This window comes from Bombus flavifrons, chromosome 6 (genome assembly GCF_040668555.2).
Source record: "Bombus flavifrons isolate JBK064 chromosome 6, iyBomFlav1_principal, whole genome shotgun sequence".
Lineage (NCBI taxonomy): Eukaryota > Metazoa > Arthropoda > Insecta > Hymenoptera > Apidae > Bombus > Bombus flavifrons.
Genome location: NC_138447.1, coordinates 15,009,303 through 15,030,806, shown reverse-complemented (window position 1 = coordinate 15,030,806; position 21,504 = coordinate 15,009,303). Strand labels below are relative to the sequence as shown.

Below are 21,504 nucleotides of genomic sequence, written 5' to 3'. Positions count from 1 at the left end.
ATATACTTATATATAAAACGGGGGAAAATTTATGTGAATCTATTTTTACAAAAAGTTGATTGTTTAAAAATAAATATTTTGATTTTATTTACTAAAGAATAATTAGATGTTACATTATACATAAATTATACATATAACACAATGTAATATAATAATGTACAGGTGCTATAAAATATACATAAATATGAATAATTACAATCTTACAATTTTACTATGCACATGTACATGTACATATAAAATTAAATATACATATGCATAAAAATGATTTGGTTTAGTTCTGATTGTTTTGTTTGATGAAATTTATACATTTGTGAGTATTCAAAAGAATTACATTATGCCAAATCCTTTATTGATTTGGTATTAAATTTGCAATATTTACTGGATTTAAAATTTCAATCCAATAACCATCTGGATCTTTGATAAAAGCAATTCCTTTCATGTTACCATCATTAGGCTTCTTTACAAATTCCACATTTAACTTTTCAAATCTTTCACATGCTTTTTCTACATCAGGTACTGTGATTCCAATGTGACCTACAAATTAAGGGAATATGTTGTACATGTATATAATAATTTTTTGTTTTGTATCTCAACAATTATATAATAGTTAAAGAGTATATTACCAAATCCTCTAGGTTCAGTATTTCCATTATGGTACTTGGGATCAGGATCAGTTTCTGTACCCCAATTGCTACAAATAAGCAGCCAAAATTAATTCCAATAAATTTAAGTTAATATGTTAGACTATATATATTTTTAAACATACTGAGTAAGTTCTAAAGTAGCTTTACGACTAAATGTCCATTCAATGCTTTCTCTCTTATCAGTAGGTATGTCTTTTGGATCTTCATATCCCAAAAAGTACAGAGAGAATTTCATTTCAGGAAAGTCAAGTTTCTGTAATAACTGCATACCGAGTACTTCAGTATAAAAAGGTAATGATTTTCTTGGATCTTTAATACGATACATTGTTTGTTGCATTATATAACCATTTGTCGCTGGGTCAGGCTTTCTGCAAAGTTCCCGAGCCTCACAGTTTGTTAAGCCTGTGTGTTCACCCATCTAAAAAAAGAAAAATAATAACAGATTTATTTAAGTATTACATCATGATTAATGATAATAATAAATTTATATAAAAGAAACTCTGCAGTTACATTTCTTTGTGATATCTCTCAATTTTATCAGCCTGTAGATAAAATATCATTAGATTTCAAGGACATCATATATTGTAAGAATATTTTTACGAAATACAAGAAGATCGAAAAGCTGATAAGAAAATTAAAATATAACTAATTTAAAAACGAGAAAAGCTATTCTAATAAATAAAAATTTGATATCTTTATTAATATAGGTTTTTGCAGAAGTCAATCTTTTTTTATGATTTACCGCATTAATATATGACTTCTTTCGCGGTACTCTGCCATGAAAATCATTGTTTCGTAAGATTCGTCGACATAATTCCGGGTAAACTTTTTTATGAAACATATCAGCTACCATACTTGCGAGTTCAGGAGCGGATTTAGTAGGATTTTTTTTTTTAATTCGTGAATGATAACTTTCTCCTCTCTTCCAGTCAATTTCTTTGGTCGACCTGATCGATCTTTGTTTGCAAGTGTTCCCTCATTCTTTGACTTCTTTATTATATAATGCATTGTGGACTTCTGTTCACAATTCCGGCAATCTCGTTATATGATCTGCCGTTTTCATGTAATCGGAATATTATTTCTCTTCACACTTTTTTGTTTCAGATTTTTTGGTATTCATTTTAAATACTATTGTGCACACTTTTACGTTACTGTTACTGAAACGATATCCTAACATCAAGTGAACGTACCAATATTTTCATTTAGCAACGATGTTTACATTCGGTGCAAAGGAAGATGAAAAACTATCAACAGTGTTACAACGTTTGAATACTTTTGTGAGACACTTATCATGAATGTTTCTAATAAATCTATCACAACTCCTGTCTATATTGAATCGTTTTCAAATTTTACTGATGTAATCTTGAGACTTTCCCATCACTATATATACCAAATTGTTTTAACAAATTAGTTTAGTACCTCATTTTATTAATTGAAATTTGTAAGTGTAAGCGTTCGAATACTTTCGCGAGCCACTGTATATGTTATATATTTCACCAAAATTGTATAGGTTAAATAACAAATGTGTGAATTTTGTTAAGACACAATTATCATACCAATAATGAGATACGATATATATTATTATGTATCTAAAATGTTATCTACTGCTATACATATATTGTTTTTTGATATATTTTTTACCTTTTTAGAAAATAAATATGACGGCCGACTCTTGGTTACACGCTGACACACAAAGCGGAAGTGTGCGAGGATTTGCGCAAAAAGTGGAATATCTTTCATTGAGTATAACGTTTATGTAGTTGTGTTGTGGTGTCTGCTTTACTTCGATTTCCTTTATCTGTCATATCGAAGAGATTGGTTATAAGTACTCTGATAATATCAAAGAGAACACGTTAATTTAAATTGTTAGTAAAATGGCACATTGGTTTCATCGTAACTTGCTAAAAGCCACGACAAATCAAAAATTCGAATTAAAAATAACTGATCCTACTGATGCTACAAGAAAACTATGCAGGTTAGCTATATTTATGAAGAAATTAAATTAAACGCATTTACTTCTGCATATGCTTGATAAATATTTCAAATATTTTCATTATATTATAAAAAATTTATTTCAAATAATAAAATATAATATTATCAATGTTACATTGTATTATATTGTTCATTATAGTGATCTAAGATTATCAAGAAGTCGTCTTTTAGAGTTAATAAAAAATGCAAATAATTCAAGTGATACTATAGAACCAGCCTTTCATAGCTATTTAAGCTTAGTGTATGGATTTATTTGGGAAATAAATTCTGCTGCAGAACAATCTGAACATGTTGGCAGACCTAATCCTAGCAAACTTAGAAATGTTATTGTATATAAGTGGACACACACTTTATTGGGATCAAGTACCTAGTAATATATTCTTTTACATTTGTTTAATCCAAAATATAGTTTTACCATATAATTTAAAATATCTATTATAGTTCTAGTGCTGATTCTGTTTATGAAGCAGCTAATATGAGCATGAATGTAGGACTTTGGTTCATGAAACATGCTGCAATGATTGCTGCCAAGGATGAGTAAGTATAAGCAATAAGATATAAAATAACCAGAAATGTAAAATAAGTAATATTACAAGAAGTACCATCACTACAATTTAGTATAAATATGAATGAAGCAAAAGATGTACATACTATGCTAAGACGGGCTGCAGGAATATTTACTTTCGTACAAACAGAATTTTTACCACAATTGGCAAATCCTCCACCATTAGGAAGTGATCTAGATCCAAGAATAATAAATGCATATGTGAATCAATGTACAGCGGAAGCACAGGAAGGTTGAACAATGAATAAATTTATAATATTATGCAACATCATTTGTCATTATTCAGATGTTAATGAATGTATATTTTTCTACTCACATTATGTTATAGTGACAGTAGCCAGAGCAGTGGAACTAAAACATAATGCTAATTTAATATCAGCACTAGCTAATGAAACAAGTAAATTATTTCTGGATGCTGCTAATACCTTACGTCCATTTAAAGCAGAGATATCAGCACAGTGGATTAAATATCTGGAACTCAAAGCAGCATTTTATCAATCCTATGTAAACAAATTATTAAAAAATATAAATATGAAAAAATACAAATTTCTTACACAATTAAACTTTATAGGCTTATAATTATTGTGGTGAGAATTTATTATCTATGGATAAGTGTGGAGAAGCAATTAAAGCCTTACAGGAAAGTGAAGCATGTTTAAAGAAAGCAAAGACATTATGTCAGGAGTATGGAAAAATAAATGGACCAGCACCTAGAGTAAAGCCAGATCAACATGCTGTATTTAAACGTCTAACACCTATAGTAAAACTTACTCTTGATAAATGTAACCGTGAAAATGGTTTAATGTAAGTATCATAATGTAAGTCTCTCTCTCTCTCTCTCTCTCTCTCTCTCTCTCTCTCTCTCTCTCGCTCCCCCCTCCCCCCTCCCCCTCTCTCTCTCACTCTCTCTCTCACTCACTCACTCTCTCAGATTAAAGGAAGCAACTTCTGAATAAAATTTAATTTTAATAATTTGTACTTTAAAAGTTATCATCATACAATACCAGGGGAGGTTCCAACATTGGATACAAAAGCTACTTTTGGTTTAGTGAGTCCAATTGATTTTCAAATGCAATCGCATCATCCTATATGGAACTTGGATGTATATAGAACATTGTCTGGATTAAACCCTGCTAAACTAGAAAAAGAACAAAATTTACCTCCTGTTAAAGAAGATTCAATTCATCAAACTACCAAAGATCCAAAGAATACAAGTGGATGTTTATTGCAATAAATTGTTTAATGCAGAAATACAGGTGGTAAATTAAGTTTAGAGCTTTTTTTATCATTGAAACATACAATGTTATCATAAAATTAATCTATTAATTTATATTTAAAAATTAGCTTATGCGTTTAGTAAAGTGCAAGCTGACAATATAGTATTCAACTAGCATTTAAAACTTAATTGGTTTTGCTTATGCATTGAATATTACATATATATATATAACTAGTCTTAATTCAAAATTCCTGCACGAACTAAGTTACATATTAACATAAGCAAAAATATTTTCACATCCATGAAAAGAAATACATCTCTATATATTTCTAATATCTTTATTTTATTTTACTAATATTAATTAATTATAATTTACATTTGTGCAATTTAAAATACGAAAATATTATACATGTAATGTAATTGTCCCATTTTCATATTGAATACATAAGATATTCTTATCATTTTATTTGTATAAAAAATTAGACATATTAGAGATAAAATTCTTTTTCTTTTTTTTAATTTTTACATTCCTATACAAGCTAGTCAATGTTTGGCAGGTTAGAGCATAATAATATAGTAACAAAAACTACGTTTCATGGAAATATAATTAATAAAAAAGTATAGTTGTTTTCCATAAAATATTTTTTATGAAATCTATTTTTCCAAAAAAGTATCTTATGTATCTACAATATAATATTAATATTGTACATAATGAAAAATACTTTGTGAAATTATGTTTTATATTTATTAAAACTATATAGAAAAGTGCAATTATGTTATATATAAAATATTTATTTCTAATTTTTATATATACATGTATATAATTACGTATACATATATATCATTAATTAAAATCTTATCAATGTACCTAATTATGTATATATGTTTGTTTTTACATGTAAACTAAATTTATTTTTTAAATATTATGAATTAAAATTCGTAAAATATATGATGCTATTTACCAAAACAGTGTTGTGATTTTCGTTTAATCTTTCATAAATACATGTCAGAAATAAAAATGTAAATTAAAAATATTTTTATTTAAAAGTCAAAATATTTAATTTTATTAAATAAACTTTTCAAATATTGCGCTATCTTTATCGAATGTTACATTTGTTATACGCATTAAGAAGCATTCCACTTCACGATTATACACTACTATTGATAAATGGATTCCACTTCCACACTTAACCCAAACCTAACCCGAACCTAACTCGAATCTGGTAACACTGCTTCTACTCATTGTCAGTCGTCGGTCGTGTATCGTCGCTTCCACTCAAGTCATATTATTCACATTCTGTAGTGTCGTTATGTAGTAGAAGTATGACGTGCATAAGGATGTAGTTTCTTCCATATATATATTTTTAATTATATTCACCTTCTGCTGCAGTGTCAGTAACTGTGAATTAAATTCCAAACATTTATGTAATAGCCATGAGAATTCTGAAATATACAACTCTTTCTTTTAAATATTAAAGTTGCTGTATGTTCGCGTCAGACATTACTTGCAAGTATAGTGAAAGTTGTTCGTGTCTTTGACCTAATTCAATTTCTTATGTCCCTTGGGCATAAATGTACATTTGCAACATTCCAAAATAAAATAAGCTTGTTATATAATAATTATTGTTGATAATATTATATGGTAATTAACATACGAAAAGAACAGAAATTTGAGTTGCCATAATGACGAGTGCGGACGCACGTGACGTAATCCGAGTTGGGTCTCGGAAAAGCGAGGTAAATGTACAAATACGTTAATTTTTTATAAGAAAAGAAAAAGTATGATTTTGTTATATTCTTATAGCTTGCCATTAATTACTGCTGTAATTTGCAAAATTTTATATGGTTGGAAATAATAATAATGATTAGATAAATACGCTCTGTTATTATTCTTCAGAATGTAAAAAGGATAAAAAACAATATTCTTTCCATAGTTTTATCTTAAAATAGCTCTTCTCATCCATTTTAAAAAGTTATAAATTATACTTGACACGCAAATGACATAATATATGATTTATAAAATGTCATAAGATAATTATTGTTCTTGAATGTACATTAGTCAGCAGTTTTTAATATTGTATCCTGATGCTTTATGTATTGGAAAATATTTAGTATTTATTTCATACTATGTATTTTGAATCTGTAGTATGCAGTATGCCTTATCAAATATATATAGTACAACTGCATATTTTATACTAAATTTTAAATATCATTATAATTATTTCAGTTGGCTTTGAAACAAACAAAATATGTAATAGAATCTTTAAAAGAATATCATCCAACAAAAGAATTTAAAATAAGTAAGTAAAATTATATATACAAATTTTTATTTATTTAAAATTCTAAAATTTGTTTATTAATAATTTATTAAACATTTATTTATTATAATATACGTAGCATGTATATATATGCTTTTAAATGTTTTTATATTATCATTGTTAATAAATAATCATTACGCACATGCACAGAAATATATACATACACATTAAAATTAAAACTCTTATATAATATGTAAATTATAATAGACATTATATACAAACTTATATAAGAAATACCTATATGACTTCTTGTATATGTATTTATCTGTAGATAATTTGTTTCTATGGAATTCTTTAATGAACTTTTGAATGACAAGTTGTGAATCTTATTTGCAGTTACAATGGTGACCAAAGGAGATAAAATCTTAGATAAATCTTTACCTAAAATTGGGGAAAAATCTTTATTTACAGAGGAATTGGAACTTGCCCTTGAAAGTGGTCGTGTTGATTTTGTGGTACATTCATTAAAAGATTTACCAACATCATTACCAGAAGGAATGGCATTAGGCGCCATATTAAAGTGAGTATAAAATAAAGTTAATGATATTGCAAGCAAATATAATATTCTATTCATGTTTTGCTACTTCAAAATGGTGGTTTATTTAGAATTTAAATTTGTAATAAAATTATCATATTCATGAAAGGCATGTACTACATATGTAAAATACGTATTGTCTACAGTCTATGTAGATTATTCTGGTTAAATTTTATTAAGTGGAGCACTTTCATATATATTATTCGACTTTAATATCTCTTTCTTGTGTTTATGTTTAATGGCAAAAAATGTTACTGTAATATCTGACAATATATAATATGTTTTCAAAATATTCTTCTTATAATTTTACTGTGTGTATTTTGTACATTTCATTAGTTTACATTAGATAAAGTAAAGCTTTTGATATTTTAAGTAAATATTTTTATAGACGTGAAGATCCACGTGATGCAGTTGTTATGTCTAAGAAGTACAAAAATGAAACATTATCTACCTTACCAAAAGGTAGTGTGATTGGTACTAGTTCATTGCGTAGAACAGCCCAGTTAGCTAGAAATATGCCACACTTAAAAGTGGAAAATATTCGTGGCAATTTAAATACTAGATTAAGAAAACTAGATGATGAAAATGGACCTTTTGCAGCAATTATTTTGGCAGTTGCTGGTTTAAAAAGGTTGAATTGGGAGAATAGAATAAATCAGGTGAGTTTTACTACAGTTTTGTATGAAATTATAATAATTTTATTTTTCATTATATATTGAAATTATAATAATTTCATAATAAAAATTTCTGCATTTTTTATTACATTTTATTCTGATAGATACTGGAACCAGAAGAAGCATTATATGCTGTTGGACAAGGTGCATTAGGGGTTGAATGTCGAGAGACAGATTGGAAAATATTGTCTCTTTTAGAGCCATTATATGATGTGGAAACAACTTTAAGATGTGTATGTGAACGTTCTTTTCTAAAGACATTAGGTGGTGGATGTTCAGCACCAGTTGCTGTTTCTTCAAATTTAAAAAACAAAACTCTTACGCTTACTGGTGCTGTGTGGTCTTTAGATGGGCAGAAAATTGTCAAATGTACTTCTGAAAGTAAGCTTTATATACCTGATGATGATGGAGAACCTCCAAAGTAAGCAAATAAGTTAAATAGATTATATTATAATGAATATATTATGTTATTCATAAAATTTTTATTTGTTGCATGATAGAAAATGTCCATATCGAGAACCACAACTGTACTGTAGTGTTGCACCTGGTAAAGTAAGCAATTTAAGTCTTTTGGGTGCTGAAGAGCTCGGTAAAGATCTTGGGAAAATTCTTATACAAAAAAATGCTCTGGATGTTATGGCGGAAGCAAGGAATGAAATTTTAAACTCAAAATAGCGCTCATAAACTGCGATATATAAATTAGTTTTTCTTGATGATGAAAACAAATTAAAAAAGTACGGAATTCAAAAATTTTAATTCTGATATTCCATTATTTAATTCCATAATTTAGAAAGATATAAAACCTAACTTATAAAAGTTTTATAGTATATTATTGTACACTTTATCATAATTTAAAATGATTAAGAAGGTTTATCATATATCATATATTTCACAATGTTCATTGTGATAACTATATTTAATTGCTCAAATTGTATCTCGTTTGTCGCTTTGTAAATGTAAAAAGAATTGTACAGAACTGATTATAATATTAAATACAATTTAAGTAAAAGCTATACACTGCCGTATTATAATTTTCAAATTATGCAAAATGTTACTGCATTATTTATAATAATTTGCACCATTTAACATGTTGAAATAAAATTATAAATACAAAGGAGCTATATTTGGAAACTTTATATATACATGTAAATATTGCCTATTTTTTTAATACAAATATCATTATCAAGAAAACTAATTATATTAACATAGGTATTAGGATGAAATATGTTTACAGAATATTATATCATGAAAAATATACAAAATCTAGTGTTCATATTTTAATTTGTTAAATGATTATAACGATGATAACGAGTTAATTTATCATTGCAAAGCATTGTAAGACGATTTATCTCGATTCAAACATTTGATCATTACACCTATACATATGTATTTCTCGTTTTCTATTCTTACTGTGGGCACTTTTTTGATATTTTTTTTTGCTTCCTTTTACTTTTATTCGTTATATCAAGGGCATGTGTTCATTCATTTTGCTGTCTGAAGAGCAAGACATTTGTATATTGATTGGGAGCTACCTGTATAGCGGTAGTGACTGATCAGATAACTCTATAGTTAATAGAAATAATATTTGTAAAACATTGTATAATGTAGTTATGTTGAGGGGAATTAAAGGACATAACATATTATATTATATTTTGTTTTATTAAAAGAAAATATGTTTGATAATTTCTTTATAAAAGATACTTTCAAATCTTAATTTTGATATTCCATTTCTTTTTTTAAATAATTACATAAATTACATTATATTCATTAAAATTTTTTAATACAGAAGGTATTACTGAACGTATTCCTTTTTTTATTAATAACATTTATTTAATTCCGCATGATACAGTTTTTTAAGAAAAACAGTTGTTGCTAAATACTAAGATATAAACAGATTCTTTCTTATTATTGCCTTTACTTTATAAGAATAGAACATTTTTTTATACAAAAAATAATTATAAAGTGTTTAGTATGCTAGTGAGTACCGTTGAAAATAATGTCATGTACATATGCTTATAATGATACATCTATTACAAGGATATTAATTTTATATTCACAAGGTAGAATATATATTTGCATAAATTTGTGCAAATTTTATAAAATATATTCATTATGAATATATAGTCATAATAGTATTCTTTTAGCCATTTGTAAATGCTTCTAGGAAATAACATGTTATTTAGGATCACATTTCACATGAATTCCTTTTTAAGGGAGTATAATATTTCAACATGTTACAACAACCAATACATAAAATTATTCTGAAACTTCTACAGCACTAATTATATTAGCTTTTATAATAAGATCAATGCGCTCCTTAATTACTTTTATACTTCTGCTCACTCTTAAAATTGTGAAACATTTAACAAATATGAACAATTTATTATATTCATTTCGTATAAAGAAAATCTTGTGTGACTAGAGATCTTTCTAGAGTCTGTGTGTTATATATATGTATCTTCTGCCATTTTAATTAATACATACTTGGTCTGCACACTATAAATCATTATTGTGGCAGTCACAATCTTAAAAATAGCTGATGAAAATTTTTAAATAGAGATTGTATTTAGAAATCAATACAAGAATTTCTTCCATTTATAATTTAAATGCATATAAGTAATCATGTTTTTACTTAATAATATACAATTAAGGAATATGGAAGTTTAGTCAAGGAGAACAAGACATATAATTGAAAAGCTTGAACAGATTAAAGACACACAAATATCTACATCATCAAAAAAAACATACACTTTCTACTAATGGTTTGATTTTATTTTTTGGAATATTCAACGCAATTTGTATAGTATTTTACTCAACATCTTCCTCAGCCATTGCAATTTGAGTTGATAATTTCTGTAACAATAAGTGAGAAACCAAATTTTCCCCTTTCATTGTCCCTATTAAAAGATTAGTTTTGTTACATACCTGACTAATAGGTTGTAATCGTTGTAATAAAAGGTGAAAAATTTGTGGTGGCAGTGTCTTTTGAAGAACTTGTAACAACTGTGCAGGTTGTCCACAAACTGCAACTGCATTTCCTAAGTGTTCAATTCCTCCTTCTACATCACCACAAGTAAGCATTTCTTCTCCTAGTTGGACCTTTAAAACATATTATGGTAATATAATAAAAGAAAACTAATTGACTAATATTTGATAAACAGTTAACAAATATAATATTACCTCTTGTAAGAAAAATCTTTGTACTACTTCATGGTCTTTCAAATCTTGGATTTTTGAAGTAGAACTCTGGGCTTGTTTCTTTGCTTTTCTACCTACAAGCATAAAATAATAATATTAAGCTTTATATATCTAGTATATATAATATCAATATACCAAGTAATTTATATATTGAAATACTATTTCCAAATCTTAAAGTATATTGATAAGAGACTCTAAAATATTAACAATGATATGAAATTTAATAAAATAAAAAAATATAATTTTCTAAAAATAATGAATTATCTTTATGAATAGTTTGTTATTAAAATAATTGACAAATATTACAAGTGTTTTTTATATAGAATCATAAATAGCATGGATAAGCTATGTATCACATGGTTTGGAAAAACTACCTAATAGCTTGACTTACGTTCACGCAATTTCTTTTTGAAATCTGGATCACTACGACGCTTTTGATCGAAATAAAAGCAATATCCAACAAAAATTCCAGCTATGCCAACAGCAATACCCACTGCAGCCTTTGAAATCATGGTCATCCTAATAGAGAAATTTATATCTTACAATGACGAAATTTACAAACTCCTTGCTGAACATAGGCCAGTCTAGAAAAGGCTGCGTCTGCTATCAAACGTATAGAATTTAGCTGCAGAAACAGCATTTTAACATAGGTTCCAGACTGATGCATTAATATAAAAAAATTCCCTAAGTTCATAAATACTTCCTATGAAAACCTTCACCAGCCTTTATTCTAGCTTTACATATTATTTTGTATATATATTAAATTAAATTAAGTAAATTAATATTAGTGTAAGGTTAATGTAAGTGATTAATGTAAATAATATTTAAATTTACACTTGTACAATTTCTAATCAAAGGGATACAATGTGTACAGTTGGAGAATGCGCGCCAAAATACAGGTGTAGAGGATCACAACTTTCTGATGAAAGATTTTAGAAAGTTAGTTAATATATTATATTCAACTATATGTTATTAATTAATCTATTGAAAAATGCCATTAATAAAAAAACCTATGCGTTATGCACATCCAGAGGGACACACAGATGTTTGTTATTTTACTGGTGAAAAGTAAGTAAAGATATAAATACTAATCAACATTTTTTCATACACTTTATGATATTTTTTGTTAATACTTTTAATATGAATATATCTTATTACATAAGTGTTTTTGCAATTTTTGCACATTTTTTAACTATTTCCTTTGTTTAGAACTTTTTAGTGATATAAAAAGAAACATTAAAGGAAAGCTCAATGCATTCAAAGCAATCTTTTAAGAATACAAAAAAACATGTAATTAGAAAAATAATATTTATATTTTTAGGGGAGGGCTTGTTACTTGTGGATCTGATGGAGATGTTCGATCCTGGTTAAATCTAATGGATGATGATCCAAGTGCATGTTGTGTCTCAGAACAAGCTATATCAGTTGTATCAAAGGTAGAAATATTAAACGAAAATATTAATTATGAAATCTATTTTTATATACTTACTGATATTCATAATTTTTTACAAATCTTTCAATGATTTCAGAATGGAAAGATATTTGTTGGCAATGATAATAATACAATTCAAGTTCTTAGTTATCCAGATCTTGAATATGAAGGAATAGTTACCAGATTTTCAGCACCTGTTTCAGCATTAGCAACAACAAAAAATAGTAATATTATAGTTTCAGGAGGGTGGTATGTAAAATATGCATAAAACATTTTAATAATTTTTAATTAATATGTATTTAATACATATTACATTGTAGTGATATGAGAATACAAGTTACGGATATTAATACATCAGATAACATAGAACTAATAGGTCATGAAGCTCCTATACTAGGTTTGTCTTTGGATCCAAAAGAAGAGTTTGTGGTAAAATATATACTCGATGCATTTTCTGTTTTTATGTAATGATACTTTTTATAATATTTGATATATGTAGGCATCATCAAGTGCAGATGGTACAATACGAGTATGGAATATTAAACAAAAACGTGTTGCATATATTTGGGCCAATGTTATGCCCAAAAGTAATTCATTTTTTACAGCTAAAATGTATAATGTACCTTCATTTCATCCTAAGGATGGAAGTTACCTTGCATATCCTAGTGCAAAAGATGTAGTTATAGTTGAAAGATCTTCTTGGAAGGAATTGTTCCGTTTAAAATGTATTAATATGAAAACTGTATGCTGTCTTTTATTTAAATATTTTATTTAATATAATATGTATTCTATTATATTATTATCTTCATTTAAGGAAATTAATATATGTAAGTTTTCCGAATGTGGCACATTATTAGCTGCTAGTTCAGTACAAGGAGAAATAGTTGTTTGGGATGTAAAAAGTAAAGAATTAATTGGCTATATTGGACATCAACAGAATGCTAAAATTACTGCATTATCTTGGAATATTGATAAATCAGATGAAATTGCATTCTGTGATTCTTTAGGCCAATTGGGATGTATTGATGTTGTAAGTACATATATGTAAAACATATATATTATTTTTAAAACTTTAAAAATAAATATATCATTTTTATATGTTTAGATAATTCCCAATAGGACAACAAGTAATGAATTACCTTTAGAAACAAATGGAGATGTCGAAGATAGTAATGTTGATATTCCAGAAGATGATGATGATGATGATGGCGAAAATGTTATATCTTTAAACAAAATTAAAGCATCAGTAGAACTTGAAGATGACCAAAAAAGTCATTCTGATATAGTGTCTGAAAAATCACAACATGGTGCAAATGTTTTTATACCTGAAATTCATTTACAACCACCATTTCAACCTGGTTCATCACCAGTACATTTGTTATCTCGATTTATGGTAAAATCTTTTGTAAATTTTAATATGGTATCATTATATATGTACAAATATATACATACATATATTAAAATGTTAGTTTTCATAATGTATAGGTGTGGAATGATACGGGTATGGTAAGATGCTTTACATCTGAAGATGGAGACGAATCTAGTATTGAAGTAGAATTTCATGATGCGGCAGTACATCGTAGTATTCATATCAATAATTACTTAAGACACACAATAGCTGCTTTATCACCAGAAGCATTTGCATTAAATTGTCCATCAAGTAGTGATACACGAAGCAAACTTGTTGTAATAGCATTACAAGGTTAATACTATACATAATTATTGCTTAAACCAGATTTATTCAATTTATTTAAAAAGTATAATTAAATGAAAAATAGGTTGGGGTTCTGGAAATAAAGAATGGTCATTAGATCTTCCTGAAGATGAAGAAGGACATTGTATTGCAGCTGGTGATAATTTTGTAGCACTTGCAACGTCCAGGAGACATTTAAGAATTTTTACTGTAGGAGGCACCCAGCGTGAAATTGTAGCTCTGCCGGGTCCTATAGTAGCAATGAATGGACTGAAAAATAATTTAGTACTTGCTTATCATACTGGAACAGGTATTTTGATCATTTTTACTTTTTATTTTTTAACAAGTTCTTGTTAAAAAATGAGATATTTAAATAGGGGCGTCAGGAGATCAGTGTATGAATTTACTGTCAATTCAAATTCGGGGAATAAATTTAATTAGTCGAACACTATGTCTTCCTTTGTCACCATCATCAGAATTAATGTGGTTAGGAATTACCGATTTTGGATCCCCTATAACAATGGATGCTGATGATGTTATAAGAGTATATAATAAAAAGTCTTCTTTATGGAAAGTGGCCAGTGATATGAGTGAACAAGTAAGAAATATATTTCACTACATTACATCCGTTATATTACATTAATAAATTTGGAACAGTCTAAGGGTAAAGCAGATCATTATTTTATAATTGGGATAAACGAACAACAAAGTATCGCTCGTTGCATTTTATGCAAGGGAAGTCATTATCCGCCAACTACACCTCGCCCAGTAATAACAGAAGTATCGTTACGTCTGCCGCTTTGTGAACCTGAAACTGAGAAAACGGAAAAAGAACTAAAATTATGGAAGTTAGGAACCAGTCCTCCAGAAGAGAATGAAGCAGTGCTGTCTCTTATTGCGGTAAATTTAATATTTGTGGTTTATTAAATTTATAAATTATTGATGTATCTTTCTACGTATTTATTAATTTTATTTAATTAGCTTGCTTGCCGAAGTAATTTGGAGTATCGAGCGGTAGAATTATGCGAACAAATCGCTTCAGAAAAAGTTATAGAATTGGCAATTAAATATGCACGAAGAATAAATCGAATAGCTTTATCGAATAAATTGGAGTCGATTGCTGATATAAAGGTAGAAGAAAAGAAGGAGGACATAGAAAATAATGACAACAATGATGAAAATATCAATAAAAGTGACGATGAAGAATTGAATAATGATATTGAAGAGCCCACACCTTCATTAACTATTACGAAAAAGCCAGATATAGAAATTAAACCATTATCTATGACTGAATCATTATCAATAAGAAGAAGTAATCCTTTTTTAAAAAGTGGAAATTCTCCGGCGACGAAAGGTATTATTACTAAAATGGGGGAGGGGGGTGCAATGGGGAGAGTTATCTTAGTTTAATTATATTTTCAAATTTTATTTTTGATGTAAAATAGGATTAGCTGGGTTAGAAATAACTCCAGATAAACCACAGAAGTTAACAGCACTAACACCTATACCTTTAAAGTCGAAAACAAAAGAGGCAAAAGATGGACCAAAGAAAGAAACGTTTATCAGTTGGTATGCTAGAAATAAAAAAAGTTTGCAGGAGGAATTTCCCGAGTTGAGTGCTGCGGATTTAACAAAAACTGCCTTGGCAAGATACAAAGAAGAGAGTACAGGTTCACAAAACAACAATACTTCGGAGAGCTCGGAATCGAAAAAAAGAAAATTAAGTCTGGAGAATGAACAACATAACAAACCAAAACGTTCCTCAAGTAAAATGCTTAGCTCGTTTGCATTTGACAAATGAATACCTATTTAAAATGTAAAAAAATACAATTTTATAATTTTATACAATTAATATTTATTATCTTCCATCAATATTTTTTATTATGTATACAAAATAAACGTAAAAATATCCTGTTTTAAAAAGAGCTTATTTATTTATATCTATTAATATTTGTAGTACAATGTTAGATTAACCTAACCCCAATCATTGTAGTAATCATTACAATCATTACTTACTGTTAGATACAATACAGAGATATGGTGATAACATAACGATCAAAAGTATCGATAAGGTAGATATTTATTAACTTGATAGTTTTGCTTGTGATCTACATCGATAAAACAGATAAAGAACAGAGTCGAGGCTCTTTCAGTTTGCCTCAGCCACTCAACAAAAGTTGAAGCTTTTAAACATTTAGACACGCGTGGTATTGTGTAGATAGTAATTGCATAAATTAAAATAGAATTTTAACATAAAATTGACAGAAATTTTAAAATACAATGCTTGAAAAGGCGATAAAAGGTAAGGCAATATATATATTTAGCACGGTTACATCTACTACATTTATTCCTGTTAACATTTGAAACACAACGTGAGTCTAAATATACATTCAATTTTGTGGTATAATCCGCACGTCTGCAATTACATCATCGAAATGTGTACGTGAAAAAATAATTGAAACTTATTATTTATGCTGAATCTACAAAGATAAAAAATCAGTAATCAGAGACACAATTTTTGGACATAGGTTTTATTCATATAATCTAATATCGTAATATAGAGAAATATAGAGATTTACTTACTTAATTCCAAAAAGCGAATATCTTTTTCCTTTTTACAGTTTCCACTTATGAATAATAATTAATAATGAAATATATGGGTTTTAAAATCACAGCGAAATTCTTTAATGTTTTAGATTTTGATAAACTAAAATCTTTTCTGCGATATGTACTTGTCATTTGTTTATCTAAATAAAATAAAATATATGTCTTTCACCTTAGAAAATATAATTTAGAAATCGAAAGATAACATTTCTTTGTTGAGAAAATAAAAAGGATACAAATTTGTTAAGAACTGATACATTTATCACTACATGAAAATTTCAATTTTGAACTTCAACCGTTCAACTTCAACCGTTAAATTTCAACATTCTGCATTTTAATATTTTTTGTATGGAAATTTAGAAGCATAACGTATAAGTTATAGGAATGCAGTTAATATAAAAATTCTGTTTGTTTTCAAATGCTTTATCTATGATCTATTAATAAATGACCTATGTTACTAGTTATATATTTTTTATGCAATTAAACAGATTTCTTAATTTTCAAACTGATCGAAATGTATTAGAATAGAAAAAATACGTATTTATTAACAGATAGAATTTTATTTCTTAATGACACGAATTATTTTTATGTAAAGACTTACTTGACTAATTTACAAATAATACATAGTTTGGAATACATTAGAATCGATGTGATTAGAAAAAAAGAATTAAAAAAGAATTTTTTTGAATTGCAAATATTTAAAAATGTATTCATAAAATTTGCTGTTATTTTCCTTCTATCTATTTATACATATTTTTCAAATCCTTTTGAATTTTATTTTAGACGCGTACGTAATTTGCGTATTAGAAATTTAAATGTATATATACATATTTCTGTCATGATTTTCTAAAGATTATAACGTTTTAATATTACTGTATAAAAATAATATTTACTTACGATATAATTAGACACTGTACTTGTATATATACTTTGATAAATATGTTATTAACTCAGATAAATTTTTCTCGGATTTCAAAATTATGTTACAGTAACCTGAGTAATATATACATGTCATATAAATATCGTTATTATACTTGGAAAGTTGTATGTTACAATTATTCAGTTATAAGTGTGTTTAATAATGATAAGTTACGATAGCTTTTCTGTGGTTTTATAATATGTTTGCAAGTTGTTTTACCTTGTTAATAACTTTTACATGTAGTAACGCTTTTAACCTTATTAATAATATCAGTTTTTCATTAATATTATTGAGTTTCGTAGTAAAAATTAATAAATATGTATATACATGAGTTAAAAATAAATACTAGTTTTACCATAGACATTATATATAACGCAAAAGTATTAATATTTTCCATCCGTCGATAATGTAGAAATGATTGGCGGCAATCATAATTTAAATTATACGTGTGCACTTACATATGTATGATAGTAGTGTTTCTTTTATTTCAATCTAATTTAATTGTTATCGTTCTAATTTCAATTTTATTATTATGGAATTATGTACTAAGATGTAGAATTATTTACATGTAATAATTGATAATTAAGAATGCTCTGTTTCAGAACATGCACCATTAGATGTTATACAGAATGCTATGGGTGTAATGGGCCCATGGCACATTGTTATTGCTGTGGCATTGTCTCTTGTAAAATTTCCGGTTGCTTGGCATCAACTTTCCATTGTATTTCTTGCACCTCCAACTAATTTTACATGTGCTGCTCCAATCTCAACCACTAATGTATCTACAATAATGAAATGTTATATAGATGTAGGGAATGGTACAATGGAGAAGTGTACAAGTTTTAAATATGATAGACGCACATTTAAAGAGAGTATAATAACTCAAGTAAATTGAACTTTGAATTTATTATCTTACTTCCAAGAAATGAGTTTACAAATTACTGCACATAATTTTTTTCAGTGGGACTTGGTCTGTGATAGAGAACAATTAGCAAATTTTGTACAATCTTGTATAATGTTTGGAGTTCTTATTGGTAACTTAGTATTCAGTATAATGGCCGATCGGTATGCTAAATATTATTACGATGTAATAAAAAGCATAAATAATAAAAATAATCTTTGTTCCTTTTTCAGAATTGGTAGAAAAAAGCCTTTGATGATTGCCATAGGATTACAATCGTTAACTGGATTTATAAGTGCATTTGTTCCATGGTTTGAATTATTTGTGATATTTAAATTTATTTCTGCTGTAGCTACAGGTGGCACTATGCTTGTTAGTTTTGTTTTACGTAAGTATAATTGATAAATTATATAAGTAACATAATATATAGATTTATGAAAGAATATAATTTAATATGTAATAAATTATAGTTATGGAGATTGTAGGAGTAGAATGGCGTTCAATTATGTCAGTCCTTTTCCATGTGCCATTCTTACTGGGTCACCTAATGAATCCTTTAATTTCATATTTAACACATACGTGGGATGGTTTTCAAATGGCAGTTTCCATACCATCCCTTTTCTTATTATCATATTATTGGTACGTAATATTAATCATTGAACATTAACGATATTAATTTAGGAACATTATTAATATTAAACATTTATGTGTCATTAAGTTGGAGTAGAGTTTAAACACATTTTTATATATTGTAGGATTATACCTGAGTCACCAAGGTGGTTACTTGCTGTTGGCAAGCTATCGAAAGCAGAACAAATTCTAGTCAAAGCAGCTGGCAGAAATAAAATACCAATAGAAAATGTTAAAATAGCAATTGAAACATATGAAAGCAATATTGGACTTCGTCATAAGCAAAGCAAAGAAAAATATAATATAACACACTTGTTTAGAACTCCCAATTTAAGATTAAAAACTATTTGTGTATGTTTCAATTGGTTTGTGTGTGGTACTTGCTTTTTTGGATTAGCACAATATATGGGTTATATTGACGGTAACATTTTTGTAAATGTTGCTGTATCAGGTAAGTCTATATAATACCTATTTTCATTTAACAAAGATACATATTTAAAATTTGATATAATATTTTCAGCTGCTGTTGAACTGCCTGGAACTATAGTAGTTTTATTTTTAATATCACGTGTATCACGTTTAAGAATTCTAATAAGTGGAAATCTTCTATCTGCTGCAAGTTTGCTATTACTAGCTGTGATATCAAATTCAAATTTCACAGTACTTTTGGCTACATTAGGTCTTGCAGGAATGTCACTTAGTTTTCCAACAATATATCTGTATAGCAGTGAGGTATTTCCAACTGTAATTAGAAATGTTGGTGTTGGTTTAGGAAGTGTTTGTGCAAGGGTTGGGAGTATGATTGCTCCATATATTGCAACAATGGTAATATTTTTTTTTCATATTATATGCTTAATCCATATGTATTTTATGACTGTAGTATAATAACGTTATATTGAATTGTATGTATATTTAGGGAAAAGTTGCACCGTGGTTACCACCATTAATATTTGGAACTGGACCATTACTTGGTGCTTTATTATGTTTCCTATTACCAGAAACAATGAACTGTGAATTACCAGAAACTATTGAAGATGGTGAAAATTTTGGGAAGTAAGTATATACAGAGAGGAAATTCTCTGGTATAATGTAAAATGATTTTAAATTATATGTATTAATCGTTATTACAGAAAACAGAGTAAAAAAGCTGCAACAAAATAATATTTATTTAAAATTAACAATAAGAGGGAAGCCCACAATAAAATAATGAAACAGATCCTGCCTTTTAAAACAATAAATTTACAAATTTTATATTAAAAACTGTAATTGTATATATATACTTTTTTTTTATTATAATAAATATATAATGATTTATAATTAACGATTTAATTTATTCTTTACATTATATTAAATTATTTTAGTAAATATATAAATATTTTATCAAAAATAATTTTAACAATTATTAATATAGTATTTAATATAATGTGAATCTCTGAATATATCTTTTTATACTAGCTTTATAATATACACTTACTTTATGAAAAATCAGATTTTTCATGTTATCTAATACTATATTTAAAATTTATGTATATATATGTATATTTACGTTATTAAATGAAAAAAATATGTATACATGTCTATTAAAAAAGTGATAAAACTTTTTACTTAAAACTACCTCGTTCATAAAATGTAAATAATATTAGACAAAACATGTTAAAATAAATCAGCCTTTTTTACATTTGTTGATACAGACAGTCATTAAGATAAAGAGGTTCATTTGAGTTGTTCTGTAGTAATTAAACTATAGTATATATATAACGCTATAGTTAAGCTATAAAAACATTTAATTATTATATATATGGCAACATATTTTGTAGTCTTTTCTGTTTTATGATGAAAAGTAACTAGATATTTTTTGTTGCTCTGAGAGCCTAAAACTTAAATAAAGAAAGTAGAAAAATTCAGGCTCTGGTAAGTCCTATATTTTAATATAGATAAAAATATAATTCAATTTGTAGTTTGACCTAAATAAAATACTTTACTGGGTAAAGCACTAACTACTCCACTGGTCTTTTTATGGACAGCATCAAACATATGGTTACCATACTTGACAGTATTACCAAGAGATCCAAACCATGAAGACATAATGTTTTTAGATGATGGTTTTTCTATATGATTTATTGCACCTAGAACACAATTTATTCATTGCATAACATAGTATTTGTAAAAGTTTATAAAATGAC

At 27.2% G+C, this 21,504-nt stretch overlaps 7 protein-coding genes and 1 long non-coding RNA gene across 22 annotated transcripts in view; 4 read left to right on the top strand and 4 right to left on the bottom strand.

Moving 5' to 3' along the window:
* Positions 1–55: 55 nt before the first annotated feature.
* LOC138180901 (lactoylglutathione lyase) lies at positions 56–2,425 on the bottom strand. Of its 2 annotated transcripts, none has more exons than XM_069115228.1 (4): positions 2,286–2,425; positions 767–1,062; positions 624–691; positions 56–534 (listed from the first exon to the last, which is right to left on the bottom strand). In XM_069115228.1, exons 1-4 carry the CDS (start codon positions 2,382–2,384, stop codon positions 347–349), a joined length of 651 nt encoding a protein of 216 aa, XP_068971329.1. In that variant the 5' UTR covers positions 2,385–2,425; the 3' UTR covers positions 56–346. The 2 variants fall into 2 exon arrangements, with proteins under 2 accessions (XP_068971329.1, XP_068971328.1); XM_069115227.1 differs by lacking the exon at positions 2,286–2,425 and adding an exon at positions 1,387–1,912.
* A 52-nt stretch (positions 2,426–2,477) lies between these two features.
* On the top strand, positions 2,478–4,452 carry LOC138180896 (BRO1 domain-containing protein BROX). 2 transcript variants are annotated; one of them, XM_069115209.1, is made up of 7 exons: positions 2,478–2,619; positions 2,776–3,006; positions 3,078–3,173; positions 3,255–3,433; positions 3,530–3,705; positions 3,773–4,005; positions 4,189–4,452. In XM_069115209.1, exons 1-7 carry the CDS (start codon positions 2,519–2,521, stop codon positions 4,433–4,435), a joined length of 1,263 nt encoding a protein of 420 aa, XP_068971310.1. In that variant the 5' UTR covers positions 2,478–2,518; the 3' UTR covers positions 4,436–4,452. The 2 variants fall into 2 exon arrangements, with proteins under 2 accessions (XP_068971310.1, XP_068971312.1); XM_069115211.1 differs by having other exon boundaries at positions 2,486–2,619; positions 2,808–3,006.
* Positions 4,453–5,679: 1,227 nt separating this feature from the next.
* l(3)02640 (porphobilinogen deaminase-like protein l(3)02640) lies at positions 5,680–9,587 on the top strand. Its single transcript, XM_069115225.1, has 6 exons — positions 5,680–6,154; positions 6,645–6,717; positions 7,072–7,255; positions 7,659–7,929; positions 8,049–8,365; positions 8,445–9,587. Exons 1-6 carry the CDS (start codon positions 6,101–6,103, stop codon positions 8,617–8,619), a joined length of 1,074 nt encoding a protein of 357 aa, XP_068971326.1. The 5' UTR covers positions 5,680–6,100; the 3' UTR covers positions 8,620–9,587.
* A 1,107-nt stretch (positions 9,588–10,694) lies between these two features.
* Positions 10,695–11,731, bottom strand: Tom20 (translocase of outer membrane 20). The gene is made up of 4 exons (XM_069115230.1): positions 11,534–11,731; positions 11,125–11,216; positions 10,870–11,043; positions 10,695–10,797 (listed from the first exon to the last, which is right to left on the bottom strand). Exons 1-4 carry the CDS (start codon positions 11,658–11,660, stop codon positions 10,753–10,755), a joined length of 438 nt encoding a protein of 145 aa, XP_068971331.1. The 5' UTR covers positions 11,661–11,731; the 3' UTR covers positions 10,695–10,752.
* A 107-nt stretch (positions 11,732–11,838) lies between these two features.
* LOC138180892 (WD repeat and HMG-box DNA-binding protein 1) lies at positions 11,839–16,145 on the top strand. 3 transcript variants are annotated; one of them, XM_069115203.1, is made up of 15 exons: positions 11,839–11,942; positions 12,017–12,081; positions 12,174–12,210; positions 12,464–12,578; positions 12,672–12,823; positions 12,895–13,003; positions 13,074–13,316; positions 13,389–13,604; positions 13,680–13,967; positions 14,060–14,276; positions 14,353–14,577; positions 14,645–14,865; positions 14,925–15,167; positions 15,249–15,621; positions 15,713–16,145. In XM_069115203.1, exons 4-15 carry the CDS (start codon positions 12,519–12,521, stop codon positions 16,066–16,068), a joined length of 2,703 nt encoding a protein of 900 aa, XP_068971304.1. In that variant the 5' UTR covers positions 11,839–11,942; positions 12,017–12,081; positions 12,174–12,210; positions 12,464–12,518; the 3' UTR covers positions 16,069–16,145. The 3 variants fall into 3 exon arrangements, with proteins under 3 accessions (XP_068971304.1, XP_068971303.1, XP_068971305.1); XM_069115202.1 differs by having other exon boundaries at positions 12,017–12,210; XM_069115204.1 differs by lacking the exons at positions 11,839–11,942; positions 12,017–12,081; positions 12,174–12,210; positions 12,464–12,578; positions 12,672–12,823 and having other exon boundaries at positions 12,927–12,971; positions 15,713–16,143.
* A 256-nt stretch (positions 16,146–16,401) lies between these two features.
* LOC138180894 (organic cation transporter protein-like) lies at positions 16,402–20,642 on the top strand. The gene is made up of 9 exons (XM_069115207.1): positions 16,402–16,569; positions 18,393–18,676; positions 18,752–18,855; positions 18,925–19,079; positions 19,162–19,330; positions 19,447–19,772; positions 19,842–20,146; positions 20,238–20,374; positions 20,452–20,642. Exons 1-9 carry the CDS (start codon positions 16,548–16,550, stop codon positions 20,480–20,482), a joined length of 1,533 nt encoding a protein of 510 aa, XP_068971308.1. The 5' UTR covers positions 16,402–16,547; the 3' UTR covers positions 20,483–20,642.
* Positions 16,440–18,317, bottom strand: LOC138180905 (uncharacterized). The gene is made up of 2 exons (XR_011173400.1): positions 17,769–18,317; positions 16,440–17,014 (listed from the first exon to the last, which is right to left on the bottom strand). It is a non-coding gene; the product is annotated as an uncharacterized LOC138180905 (long non-coding RNA).
* Positions 20,456–21,504, bottom strand: part of LOC138180898 (epoxide hydrolase 4) — a 72,492-nt gene continuing 71,443 nt past the window's right edge. For all 11 annotated transcript variants that reach the window (XM_069115224.1, XM_069115215.1, XM_069115216.1 and 8 more), the window contains one exon: positions 20,456–21,447. In XM_069115224.1, coding sequence (XP_068971325.1) covers positions 21,269–21,447 — 179 coding nt within the window. In that variant the 3' untranslated portion in view covers positions 20,456–21,268. The remainder of the gene's footprint in view (positions 21,448–21,504) is intronic.